General features: G+C 37.2%; 1 protein-coding gene across 1 annotated transcript in view; it reads left to right on the top strand.

The window, feature by feature from the left end:
• LOC144443698 (uncharacterized) overlaps nucleotides 1–11,123 on the top strand; it is a 28,165-nt gene extending 17,042 nt beyond the window's left edge. Inside the window, exons 6-14 of the mRNA XM_078133238.1 lie at nucleotides 1,038–1,203; nucleotides 2,045–2,193; nucleotides 2,595–2,751; nucleotides 4,418–4,744; nucleotides 5,311–5,452; nucleotides 7,444–7,654; nucleotides 8,304–8,585; nucleotides 9,065–9,381; nucleotides 10,017–11,123. Coding sequence (XP_077989364.1) covers nucleotides 1,038–1,203; nucleotides 2,045–2,193; nucleotides 2,595–2,751; nucleotides 4,418–4,744; nucleotides 5,311–5,452; nucleotides 7,444–7,654; nucleotides 8,304–8,585; nucleotides 9,065–9,381; nucleotides 10,017–11,123 — 2,858 coding nt within the window. The remainder of the gene's footprint in view (nucleotides 1–1,037; nucleotides 1,204–2,044; nucleotides 2,194–2,594; nucleotides 2,752–4,417; nucleotides 4,745–5,310; nucleotides 5,453–7,443; nucleotides 7,655–8,303; nucleotides 8,586–9,064; nucleotides 9,382–10,016) is intronic.
• The last annotated feature ends 3,500 nt before the right edge of the window (nucleotides 11,124–14,623 follow it).

Here is a 14,623-nt window from a genome sequence, read left to right as displayed (position 1 = left end):
AGCCCCCCCCCAAAAAAAAAAAACAAAAAAACAAAAAAAAAAAACACAACAAAAAACAAAAAACAAAAAAAAAAAAAAAAAAAAAAAAAAAAAAAAACACCAAACAAACAAAAAAAAAAAAAAAAACCCCCCAATACCCTGAGTACCAATTTTGACGCTCACCTATCATTAAGTTGTGTTATTTTGAAACTACAAATTTCATAAAAAATTGTTCACATGATTTTTCAGCACAACCGAACACTGTGTTAGTTCAGTAGTGTGTGCATGTGTGTGTGTGTGTGTGTGTGTGTGTGTGTGTGTGTGTGTGTGTGTGCGTGTTTCTTTAAAAATTCTGTATTTTAACCGCTATATATCTGTCATTTGGTAGATTTATGAGTCTTTTTCCTGCCTACTTTTCACATTTATACAGACTACTTTTAAAATTAGCCACATCCCAGTGTTCATCATGCAATGCTTACACTTTTCTGTGAATGATTTGCCACGACTTTCATACTGTTCTTTCTCTCTTCCACTATCTCTGTTCCCAACAGTAGATACACCTACTAGTATTCTTCCAAGTGTTTTTTTTTCACTAGTTTTTTATTGTATTGTAGTTGTGTATTATTCCACTTAAAGAATTTGTAAGAGCTTTCATTTTAAAGGGGCACAAGCTGAGTTTATACGTGTTCAGGTGTAGTTTTTACTGCATATTTAAAGGTACTGGCAGTATTTTACTTACTGAAACACACTTAACCATCACTTACAATTGACTGAAATCAAACCTGGTTTTCAAATATAACCCATAAATGATCGATGTTGTAATTTATCAAAATATGTTTGGGAAATCTCGAGTATGCAATAAACTGTTCTAACAATTCCAGAAGACAGTCGTATATTATAGAAGACATGCATTATATCATTATACTGGAATGTGGTTTTAATTAAGTATTTTCTCTTGAGTATTTAAAAGCTTATAAACTCAGCTTGTGCTATTGTAAATTTCATCTAGTGAAATAAATACAATGAATGTGACTGTGGGTTTTTTTTTTTTTTTGTAGATGATGTAAGAGATGTCCAATCTGACATGTACCAAACAGAAGCCTTGCCCGACCCTACTATTGGTCTAGCAGAGGGTATATCTAACACGTGGCAGAGAACTATAGAAATACTGGAGAAGAAAACCATCACAGAGTTGAAGAGGGCTAGTATTCTACATGATAATAGGTGAAGTATTGAAGTAGTGAAGTCATGAATTTCACTGATTGTTTATATAAATGTAAAAAAATCTGATTTGTTAGGAATGATAGAAAACGTGCAAGACATCTGTTTCCAGTATGGTTAATTACCATCATAATTATTTCATTTTATACATGTAATATTGCCATGATATCAGATAGGAACAACAGTGATACTTGCCAGGTGGGTGAAGCATGTATTAGCCATGAGAAATATGCAATAATATGACAGAACCCCATGACTTTTGAGTACAAGTTTCATATACAGGGTATTTGCACAAGTACTTACATTGGTTTCTGCAGGTGTACTTTCACAAGTGTAGTGAATGAAAGTACAGCATAAAACGCTGAAAGCTTGAGTGCAAGTACCTTATGAGTACCCACACTGGCACTCACACAGCATGGGGCTTTGTAATTATTACATATTATTAACCAAAACAGCAAATATATTGTATTAAAAAATCATACTATGTGGTCATATGCTTTCATGTACAAGGAACGATTGTGTCATCATTTACATATCATTTGCATAAATGTATGTAGTCATGTTTCATGTATTGCACTGCAGTGAAAATACCACTAGTATGTGCGCACACCGGTGCAAGTAATCCCTGGCATATGTTTAATAATGTATATTACTGGATATTTGCATGTGTAATCTGCCCACATGAGAACCAGATGGTATTCCACCCAACGTGAGAAGAGCTGACTACATTCCGATCCAAAGGAACAGACACTCATATTGGGTGGACTGTAATATAAATTATACATATTAATACACATATCACATAATTTCAAAACATTCTAAATATTTTCCAATCTCATTGCAGATTTTGTTACCATGGTCCTGGTCAGATACCAGCTGGCTGTGAGAAGAGTACTCTATATCAACACATCAAAAGAATACGAGAGTTGATGGCCAGACGAGACGTCAAAGCTAGTCAGGTGTTAATGGTCATTGCAAAAGCTACAGTCAAAGGTAGGTTTAAGTAGACACCCATATATATCTAAAATTACTTGTGTATAGAAGTAAACCTTTGTTCAAAATACATACAGTACAAAGAAAATTAGTACTGTAAATTATCTGACTGAGTAGTTATAAGTCCTAAGTGTTTGTTACCTTCAGAGAAATAGCCATCTAATACATATTCTTGTCTGCTAAGACCCATGATCAACAATGAAGCACTGTTAGAACAACAAAAGTGAAAAAGAGTTTCAGTTTCTTCGCAAGTGCGCAAACTTTTTGTGAAATCATGAAATGACTCTCCAGAACCCAAACTTTATACAAAATACCTTTATTTTCTGGAGTTGCGTTCTCCTTTAAGTATGTCACTTTGTAGAAGTATTTTGTCATCATGTACGTTTTATTTTCCTCTGCAGTAATGAAAGAAAATCAACAAGAACGATATGAAGCTCCAGACTTGGATAGATTTTGTCATGATGTTGAAAGACTAATGAGAGCATGTGTTTTGAATCCAGGGTTGATGTCATTACAACCACTCAAAAACATGCAGGCATTCCTACTTAAATTATACAGGTAAGTTACAACCAATCCAATGCATGCAGGCATACCTACATAAGTTAGAGATAAGTTACAAGTGCACTCAACAAAGACAACATTTACCATCATATATGTCCAGTTATAAATTCTATTCAAATATAATACAGGTCAAACATACTTTCAAATGTAATTGTCATACCCGTAAGACTTTTGTCACCATGATTTTGAAAACTTGGTATTTTGTGTCATGTGTAAAGCTCCATAGAGAATGTTATTTTGAAAGTGTCTTGGTAGCAGTTCTGTGTATACACAGGAACATATTTAGAAGCAATGCTTGGCAAAGTATTGTATGATACAAAAAAATAAATTATGGTCAAGTTGAAGGTTATTGCTTAAATGCTTTCTGTTCATCAATAAATTCATTATCGGGTATATTTACTTACATCAATGCCCTTGGTATTTTCAAGTTTATGTTTGACTTTCCATATCAATTGAACATTTCATTTTAAAATATATGTTATACAAAGTGAAATGATGGGCGTTGGTGTTTTCCGTTCCAGTTGATCACTAAATATGTCCAGTATAGTAGATAACTGAGTGTGTCCCTTGAATGTGGTAAAGAGTGAAAATAAATATTGAAGTTTGATAATGTATGTTGTTTTTCTCAAGTCCATGGATGTTAGATCTTGTGAGCTGACAGACATAGACATTTAATTCAAGTATCTGTCCCTGTATGATCTTTCTGCTATCTTTAATATTTGACTTTGACCTTGATTTTTTTGGGGTCGAAATTAAAAAATAAACAAATCTATTTCATCCATTAGTCACACAGAAATAAAATTCAGGGGAAGGGGCTGTGTTTCCTATGAAGACTTGTTTGTGCATAGATTGCACCAATCGTTGTCTTTCATGTCTATTGATGTTAATTAAACCCCCATGTTTATATCCCATGGTTCTGGACTACTACTCATCAGTGGAGCCATAAATATTAAATAACAATACTTTTGTTCAGGATAAACTTTTCTTTTGTTCTGTCAGCCAAATTTTAATTATAGTTGATACTTGTAAATAAGTTATCCAGTCAGCTGTTGTTGACACCTTTTACGACAGATTATAGAAATATGACATCTTGTGAAGTATTACGCCCAGAATAAACTTCAAACTTCTCATGCACCTAATATAATTGTGTTGAAGTCAACATGCAAAACATTAAATATATCCACTACAAATGTTGTTGACACTTTTTACAACTGTTACAGATGAATATAGGAATATGATAGCTTGTATTATACCATCCAAGCTGAACAAAAAATATGGAATATATGCTCTGGTTGTTCTACGTCACCACAATGCATGTCTATGTCGCGACAACACGTGTCTACATCACTGGTTCTGCTGTGTTCGAAATATGAGTCAAAACATTCAAAATTGCCATTACTTTCCCCAATTTTTCTTTGATATTACTTTCACTGGTATGATTATGTTATTCTCCAATATTTTTCTTCATTTAGCCGAAAAATACTTGTGACCTAAGGGTTGTCACTATTCCTCTAGCGACTCGCAGTGAGTGACAAAGGCCCCTTAGGTCACTCATATTTTCCTTCTAAATGTAAAGTATGTGGTGAGACTTATTTTCATGGAAGAAGTTTTTGCACATATTCAGCTAAACGAATCCTAATTCTTTTAAATTGTCCTTTTACAGGGACAGTGGTGGACTGAAATCTAATGTAGTAAGGCACAGCCAATGGGTGGAACTCCCCAGTGTTATACCAGTTCTAAAGTCCAAAGATTACATAGCAAGCATACTACAGGGTGAACAACCTCAGGAATTTGATTCTAGCCCCAGTCTTAGTGGTTCTGAACTTGAAGACTTACTTGGCCTTGATGTTGGACCTGACCATGCAAGTTCTAGTCCTGGTGGGAGTAATAGCAATAATGAGAATAGCAATCAACAGCCCACTGGGTATTTGTTCAAAGAAGCTCTTTGCCTAGCTACACTTAGAATTCACAATAAAGACCTCAGACCTGGGTAAGTTCTTGATAAAATGTGTGTGTGTGTAAGATTGAGGTAGCCCTGTCTACTGTGATTCTTTTGAATATTCCAATATATGTGACAGGTAGATCGTTTTACTTCATCAAACATCACTTGTTATGAAAATATTGGAATCTTTGCAGCACTTGATTTACTCACTCATCTGAGAATTTTCAGAAGTACCTGTTTTTATTGACATAGCCTAAACTCTACAGTTGTGCTAAAACTCCATTGGCACTGTTTTTCAGTGGGTTTCTTGCAGTTCATGTCGTACAGTACAGTACAGTACAGTACAGTACAGTACAGTACAGTACAGTACAGACCAACACAACACAACACAACACAACACAACACAACACAACACAACACAACACAACACAACACAACACAACACTACACAATGCAATTTTATTTATCCTTTTCAGGAAATTTTGCTGTCTGCCAATAAAACAACTTAATAAAATGTAAGACACGTCCAAACATATACATACATATACAGAACAAAAGAATAACAAGTGTATTCCAAGCCAATAATTAACCATGTTTCTTTTTTCTTTTATCAGTGGTCCAGAGTATAAGTTGTTGAGTTTTAGTGTGACACTTGCTATGTTAGAAACGTTGCTACTCCATGGCTATGTAAGAGCTGCTACCAAACTAGCAGTTAAACAATTAGGTGTTCTCTTGAACTCGGTTATCAGACAACAGGTGAGTCCAGTATCAACAATGATTGCTAGTACCCTCTAGGGTGGAATACAATGATTGTTAGTACCCTCTAGGGTAGAATACAATGATTGCTAGTACCCCTTAGAATGGAATACAATGATTGCTAGTACCCTCTAGGATGGAATACAATGATTGCTAGTACCCCTTAGGATGGAATACAATGATTGCTAGTACCCCTTAGAATGGAATACAATGATTGCTAGTACCCTCTAGGATGGAATACAATGATTGCTAGTACCCTCTAGGGTAGAATACAATGATTGCTAGTACCCCTTAGGATGGAATACAATGATTGCTAGTACCCTCTAAGATGGAATACAATGATTGCTAGTACCCTCTAGGATGGAATATATTGAGTGCTAGTGCCCTCTAGGGTGGAACACGATTGCTAGTACCCTCCAGGATGGAATACAATGATTGCTAGTACCCTCTAGGGTGGAATACAATGATTGCTAGTACCCTCTAGGGTGGAATACAATGATTGCTAGTACCCTCTAGGGTAGAATACAATGATTGCTAGTACCCTCTAGGGTAGAATACAATGATTGCTAGTACCCCTTGGAATGGGATACAATGATTGCTAGTACCCTCTAGGGTAGAATACAATGATTGCTAGTACCCTCTAGGGTGGAATACAATGATTGCTAGTACCCTCTAGGGTAGAATACAATGATTGCTAGTACCCTCTAGGGTAGAATACAATGATTGCTAGTACCCCTTAGGATGGAATACAATGATTGCTAGTACCCCTTGGAATGGGATACAATGATTGCTAGTACCCTCTAAGATGGAATACAATGATTGCTAGTACCCTCTAGGATGGAATATATTGAGTGCTAGTGCCCTCTAGGGTGGAACACGATTGCTAGTACCCTCCAGGATGGAATACAATGATTGCTAGTACCTTCTAGGATGGAATACAATGATTGCTAGTACCCTCTAGGGTAGAATACAATGATTGCTAGTACCCCTTAGGATGGAATACAATGATTGCTAGTACCCCTTAGAATGGGATACAATGATTGCTAGTACCCTCTAGGATGGAATATATTGAGTGCTAGTGCCCTCTAGGGTGGAACACGATTACTAGTACCCTCTAGGATGGAATACAATGATTGCTAGTACCCCTTAGAATGGGATACAATGATTGCTAGTACCCTCTAGGATGGAATATATTGAGTGCTAGTACCCTCTAGGATGGAATACAATGATTGCTAGTACCCTCTAGGATGGAATACAATGATTGCTAGTACCCCTTAGAATGGAATACAATGATTGCTAGTTCCCTCTAGGGTGGAATACAATGATTGCTAGTACCCCCTATGGTGGAATACAAAAAAATGTATAATACTTCTGTAAACATACTTATTTTGGTGCGTGGAAATTTGGTGGAATGACAATTTAGGATATGTTAGGTGCACTTTAATTAGGTGAACAGTGCAAGAAGAAAGTAGACACTACTTGTAAATAACTTATCTTGTCGGCCTGTCTTATTTAGTGCAACTGTTGTTGACATCTTACACACCAGCTGAATACAGAAATATGACTTGTAAAGTATGTTAGCAGGACTTATTTCCATGGTAAAAGCATTTGTTTGTATTCAGCTAAAATACATCAAGCACCAAAAACATACCGGTATTACTACAGAATGAGTGATGTGTCAGTGATATGGTTTACGAACATCAAATACAAATAAGTAACATTGTCACACATGTAACCACTGTACTAAAAATTATACCAAATATATTCCGGACTAATTTTGAAAACCCACTAGCTTTCAGAAAACGTCAGTTTTTGCACATTTTAAAGCAATACATAGTAAGCATACAACATCGATTACATATTTTCTAACACGATAATTAAAATCACAAGATTGTGAATTTACTATATCTTTCCTTTCAGCCAGTGTGTTTAGAAATATTAGAATTGATAAAATTGATATTATAGTAAATTTGGCTCTCATCGTCTTACAGGATTCCATACTGACCAAGAAATTCTATGAAAATGAAGACACAGAGATGGAAGAGGTAGTAGCAAGTACATCAACAGGCAAGCCAATATCATCAAGGAGCTCAAGGTGTAAGGCTAGGGCAGCAAGAGAACAACTAGAAACCTCAAACAAGGGCAAGGGTAAAGGAAAAGGAAAAGGAAAAGCAGCCGGAAAGGGTAAAGGAAAAGGGAAAGGTTGGTAAAATGATAGTGTCTTTTATTCTCACAGCTGGCCGTAGCATTATGTTGGTATTGTTTTCAAGCTGTGGCATCGTATGAGATGGTAGATTGGTTAGTGTGGTTGACTTGGAATCTGCAGGTCGCAGGTTCGAGTCTCACTGCTGTCATTTGTTTCTGAGTAGCTAAAGTCCTTGGGCAAGATTTGAAACACGACTGCTTCAGTCGATCCAGCTGTACAATTGGGGACCTGGTAGGATAGAGGTTGCAATGTGAATGCTTTAATCCAATGTGCTGATAAAGGCTGCAATGGATTGTATGCTCATCAGGGAGTTGAGGAAGTATAAAGGTTCGTTGTGCTGCTATAGATCTGTAGCAGGGGCAATTATTGTGCTTATAATATAATGGGAAAGCGTGATATAAAAATGAACTATTGTAAGCTCCTGACATTGTTTGTTTCCCATAATGCCTCACTTCAGTGTACAGCAGGCCTCTTGTAAGCCAGTGTTGCCAATTTACAAAACTATTCTAGAGAAGTCACACAATGCAGGACTGGGGAAGATACCTTTTCTGGGTCCCCTAACAAAGCGTAATTTAAGCAGCTAAGATAAAGTCAGCCCCTTCTTTGTTCCCCTTTTAACATTTATTATATGAATATTGTATTCAGCAGCCAAGGAGAAAGAAGAGAAATCACGCAGTCCACAGAACAAGGCTAAGCCTCACACAGGATCTTCCAAGATTCCTCAGTTCAACTTTGCTCTACTCTACTTATGTGATGTCATATTTAAGAGTACAGTGTCTTCTGAAGAAGACAAAAAACTTGCCTTCAAAGCCGGTCTCAATGCCCTGGAGCTGTCACAATACCGCTATGCTACAACCAAGAATATCAAGGAAACTGAACAGGAATATCTAGAGAAGATGGAAGATAAACTTATGCGAACAATGAAAGGTGACACAAATACTCACATCACCAGATTTGATCTGAATGCCCCCCTTATATGTGTGTGTCTGCACTATTGTGAAGAGTGCCACTAATGAGGAGAGTGTGGCTATGTGGATGAATCCATTTTAATGTGGGGACATCCATTACTACATCAACTGGCCAAACATTGTATATGCCAACAGTGCTAATTATCTTGCACAGATCTTGTCCAAAATATAATCCATTTTAGCCATTGCCCAAACAATTGTGTACCAAATTTTGACACAGACAAACAGACAGACAGCATAACACCCCCCCCCCCCACCTTTTTATGGGATTCCCCCCCCACCCCCACCCCACCTTTTTATGGGATGGGAAAATGAAAAAGCCTTGCCTTCAAACTGTACTTGGAGCTTGGAATGGTTTGAAGCAAATTATTTTGTTTTTTGTCTTTTTCCAATCTTTCAAATACTGTCTTCATTGTTATGATATTATTATGTCAGTAGGTCTTCCCATGAAACACCATCCATTGGATTATATAGAGAACTATATAGAAGCATTGACCAGGGCACCCATAGACCAATACCTATATGGACCACCCTTGAAACTACTCAAGTTCCTCAGCAGTTTATGGGCCACTCATTCCCAACTACGCATGAAGCTTATCATAATGTGTAAACATATCCTAACTCTAACCAACGATCCTCTACAACAAGTGAGCAAACGTACTATGCTTGGTACTACCTGTGAGATATTTGTTTCTATCCTGGCAAGCTTTGAGGACATGGTTGTTGCCAAGAAGCAGTTACATCACCTGGCAGAGGTAAGTATATCAGATTGGCCGATTCATGCGAGTTTACTCGAGATAAACATAATTTCATTGACAACCTGTACTTATTGAAATGTTGTTCACGATACTTTTCTTGATTCTACGCAACCTGGGTCAACCTGGGTTGACCGCTAATAAGTACGACATTTTATCACAGTGTTCTCTGGATGCTGCACTCCAGTTATCCTAGTGGTTTTAAATGAGATTAATAATTTTTACATGAGTCTTTGGAATCGCCTGTTCACATTCACTCAGTGCATGCATCTGTCAACACTTGCAGTTCACGCTATGTCCGCCTGTTGGACTCACTTAATACGGTCAGACATATTTAGTCACATTGACATTTGTTCACAGTCACAAGTCCAGTATAAGTCATAGTACAAGTATAATTAGTCGCATACACGTGTACGATGAACGTGCTTGCACTATAACATATGGGTTGTCATGGTGTCATTACTCATGAATATTTATTACATTTACATCGGATATACAAGTCCGATCATCATAAGAAACCAGAGTTCGTTATTTCACAGTGTCACAGAAGAAATAGTAGCTTTGGTTTGTGAGAATGCTAAAATATTGTGTTTTCATTTGATAGTTCACCCCTAAAATATTGTATTCATTTATAGGTTCAAGAAAGTATCTGTAACTTCCAAGACCCAGATCTTATCCATTCCATTTTCAAAGTGTTGAAGGAGAGAGCCGAGTTGGACAGTCAGATAGACATGACAGCAGTTGTCAAAGTTGGTATTGCAGGCATCAAATGTTTCAAGCAGGTCAACTCCTCATCAAGACGATTTTACTATACCTCGTCATTCCATCATCAGAACGATGTCTTCCAATTGGCTGCCAAGCTGAGAGTAGACGGTGTTAGTTTGTTCCTTGGCAGCTGGCAGGACTATCTCAAACCAGTGGAAATCATGGATTACTTCCGGAAATTGAAGAATGCCATGGGTCAGGATGACTGGAATGTTCTGCCAGATATTGTGGTGGAGCTGTTGTCTGAGTATTTGTCGTCGTCTCCCATGATCACTGACAGCAACATTCAGGACATGATGCTGGTCTTTGATTTAGAGAATAAGAAGTTATCAGCAGTTCCTAATACAATCTTGGCAAACTCCAATAAGTATGAAGCTAATGGCTTGTTCAGACTTGCACGACATTACTTCAAGAGAGGGAGACATCCATCAGGTTCAAGTCAAAAGTTAATCGAAGCAGCCTTTGAGAATCTCAACAACTCCAACTTACTAGGCCGTGATGAAAGCATTATGCACTATGTTAAATGGGCCTTTACTTCGTGCACTGCGACGCAAATTAATATACTCCTATCAAAGGTCAAAGACTTAAAGAAGTGCTACAACTCAGTGGCACAAGTCTATGGAAAGAATCTATCCAGATTCTGGGGCTCTCGCAAGCAGGACTTTGAGAAATTCCAAGATGTCTTGCGGGACAAAAACGGTCTAGTGAAATTCCCGCAACCCTTTTCTGAGATTGTTCTCTCAGGTTACAAGGGTTTCTTCTCTGGTTGGCTTAGTAGAATTGAAACAACCATGAATGTGTATCAAGACTTTGTTGAAGCACTTCAGGTATCCATATCGAAGTGTTCAGAAGTGAGCAACGATGTCTTCCGCAGGGAAGTCATGCGTCCAATTCGTGAAGCTGATGAGTGCACACGTAAACCTAAATTGTGTTCTCTTATGGACAGAACTTTTCCTGGATTGAAATCAGAAGACTGAGAGAAAAACATGTCAAAGTTGGAACCTTACACCCAGACAGTGTGTGAATTGGACACGTGCAAATCTATGAACAAAACTATTGATGAAAAATTGTTAATATTGAATACATCTATGACTTCTTTTGTACGCAGTTTGTTTGATAATACATTTTGCAAGTACTACTTTCTGTGTAATAAATACATTTTTGTGCATAGATCTGAAGAATTAAACTAACTTCTGAGATATTGAAGATATTTGTGCAGAAGACAATATCCTATCAACATTGCCAGATTTTTTTCTCTATTCAGAGGACTTCATCAACACATGATTTTTTTTCATGTCAGTGTTGACAAATAAGCTGATTACCTACATCAGTAAATAACCGTTTGTGTAATTTGTTGTTTATATGTTACTGAAAGTATTGCTTTGATTACAAATGGTTTTATATTGGTTATCTATTCATATAGAGCATGATGTCTATTTGCCGCCCAGACCACTGTAGCAACAGTTATAATCTAACAGTGTTGAGACAAATCGAGAGATCTCAAGTGACATCTTCTTTTCATGTTTGACAGCTTATAGGAAAGACTTTTTGCCCTAAAGGGCTGTGTAGGGGCTATTGGAAGTGGTTTCCACTTATTACCAGTCATTTCTCAGCCAGGCATGTGTATGCAAATTCGTTCAAACCTTGCACAAGGGTCATGTACCAAAGGAGGGCACATGCATGGTACTTGCTGTAACATGATCACATTGGAAAATGGCTGCCAATATGTTAATGTCAATATCAAAGCAGACAATTCGTCGCACACACAGAAGTATTGCCACTTTCATTCAAAGTTAATGGGAAAGGTTACATGTTGCAGTTTGTGCTGTGACTTGTCAAGCTTTGACCAAATGGTAGCCATTATTTTAAATCCACATTACGTGCAATGTCTTGAGAACTATAATACCAGTACATTGAGACTCGAATCAAGTGTCTACAACCACCATTTTGTGTTCAGACTTTTCATATTGCTCTTGACCTGCAAGGTCAGAGGTCAGATGTTAGAGAATAAAGCTTTTATTATTAATCACAGCATGCAATGACCACCACCACTCTTAGTGAGAATGTTGTGTGATAACTGATAGATGACGCGAGTGACTTTTTAGCCCCCAACATATAAAGTTTGCAGGGTCTGTAGGAATGGCGACTCCACGGGGAGATTGGAGTTTCATGCTTTTCTGTGATATAATTCTGACCAAAGCCATTCAATCATTAACAACAAAAATATAATTTTTGTTTTTGTTTTGAAAAAACAAAATGTGGATTAAAGAGAGTTGAAAGCTAAAATTTATTTTAAAATTGTTTGGACAATCCAGAGCAGGGGGATGTTGGATTTCCACAGTCAATCGTAATCATGATTTATCGATCAGAATTATGATTTCGCGTTTGATATAAAAGTACCAACCACAGTAATCATGCCTTGAACCGGGATTGACATGATTACAAGATGGCAGACAACATAATATCATTGACGGGGTTGTGCGCATGGCTGATAGCAAGCTAGAAATGACGGCAAACATGATGTAAATAAACTGTGAATTTATTATCATTGTAATCATTTTGACGATGTAAAATCATTTAATTTATAAGAAATGTGTGGAACTTTTTGAAATGTTTACATTAAGTAATCATGATCATGATCAAACGTTTTGTTTACAACCTCATTTCCAGAATTGACATCAGATTAATAACGATCATGCATTGATAATGCAAATCAAATGTGCCCCAGTTAGTGTTTGCTGGTATATGAAGAGCGCCCTCAGTGGCAACATACTGAAAACACACTAGTTGTACATGCATCCTGCTTCTTCAGTGAGAAGCTCTTGATGAAACAAGAAGTTAGAAGTATGCCATGACAAGTGACTAGAACATGTAGAACTATGCCATGGTATATGAGAGATACATTTGAGTTGTTATATGATAACTGATGTTGAGGGACATGGTCCATGCATGTTTACTCGGAAATGTTGGTTATATTTTGTATAATACAAACTCCTCACTGTATGTTGTCGGGAACTGTTGGTAACTCAGAATGGCATGAAGAAAAAGTCTTTTTTCCCCTGTGTATGCTAGAGGGCGCTGTCCATACTAAGTTAAAATGCCAATATTGTGATGGCAGGCTTGGTTGCCATATTGAATTGCACACATGTATATATATATGTGTGTGTGTGTGTGTGTGTATGTGTAATATCATAACTAGGCAAAGCCCATAAGCTCGCGCAGGGTAGATTCATTTGTGACCGGCTGCCTGGGCCAGGGTTGATACACTTGATTTGGGTCATTTTTCAGGGGAATTGACCATCAAAATTTTATTGAATGACATCTAATTCTCTGACATGGACGAGAAGTAAAGAAAGTCAACACTCTATGCAGTTGTTGGTTTCGAAAACCATCATAGCCATTAGATTAATATTGTTCATTTTCAATCAGCCAACTTATCATAGACCCTCCACCAACGTACGTTGGAAAAATGTTTGTTGACGTGTTGCCGAACATCACGATTTCTCAATTCAACTCAATGATTTAGGAAAGTTACTGTACCAACAAACATAAGAAAGTAGTTATTCTTTTAAGAACATGTAAAAAAATCAATTATCGACAATATAAATGTCAAAACAACACTTCCACAACCCGGAAATTAAATGTCATCAGTGTTCCGTATCGCGTACCGCCGGGCATCAAACTTCCAAATAGTGTAACAATTTCTCCTTGAGGTACAGTGATGCCTTGATACTCGTTATAATTACGATAATCGTGCCAACAGGCCTACTGTTACAATATTGCAATGCATGGTGATGTTATGTTGTCTATGCTATACGATGATACGGTAGCGCGCGCGTGGAGAATGCACGTAGTATATGGAAGGCGCATGCGTAGTCACTGCGCGCCGCAATGCATCCCTGGGAGAACCACCAATTTTTTTCACATAGTATATACGACGCGCATGCATACTAGTCATTGAGCCGCTACGCGGCAGCTTTGCTGCCGCTGCGCGAGCTATTATTTTAACAAGTGTAAAAATAGCACCCTCCCCATGCCATCTCAAGTAATTGGACAAGAAATACTAAAGGTTATGCATGATATTGATTTCTCAGACCTAACATGCAAGATGGAATATTAAAATGAACATTGTTTCAAGACAACAAATGACACACACACACACATCCATACATACACTTAAATACATACATACGTACATACATGCATAGACACACGCACACATACATACACACACACACATATAATACAAACATACCGTACGTACGTACGTACGTACGTACGTACGTACGTACATACATACATACATACATACATACATACATACATACATACATACATACATACATACATACATACATACATACATACATACATACATACATACATACATACATACATCCTCACACAATAAAAACACCAAATTGAATCTATTTGCATATTTAATGTTTCACTTTGACCTTAAAACAAAACCTGTACT

This window comes from Glandiceps talaboti, chromosome 12 (assembly GCF_964340395.1).
Source record: "Glandiceps talaboti chromosome 12, keGlaTala1.1, whole genome shotgun sequence".
NCBI classification, from domain to species: Eukaryota; Metazoa; Hemichordata; class Enteropneusta; family Spengelidae; genus Glandiceps; species Glandiceps talaboti.
Note: the sequence above shows the minus strand (reverse complement) of the source record. Positions and strands in the feature narration are given on the sequence as shown.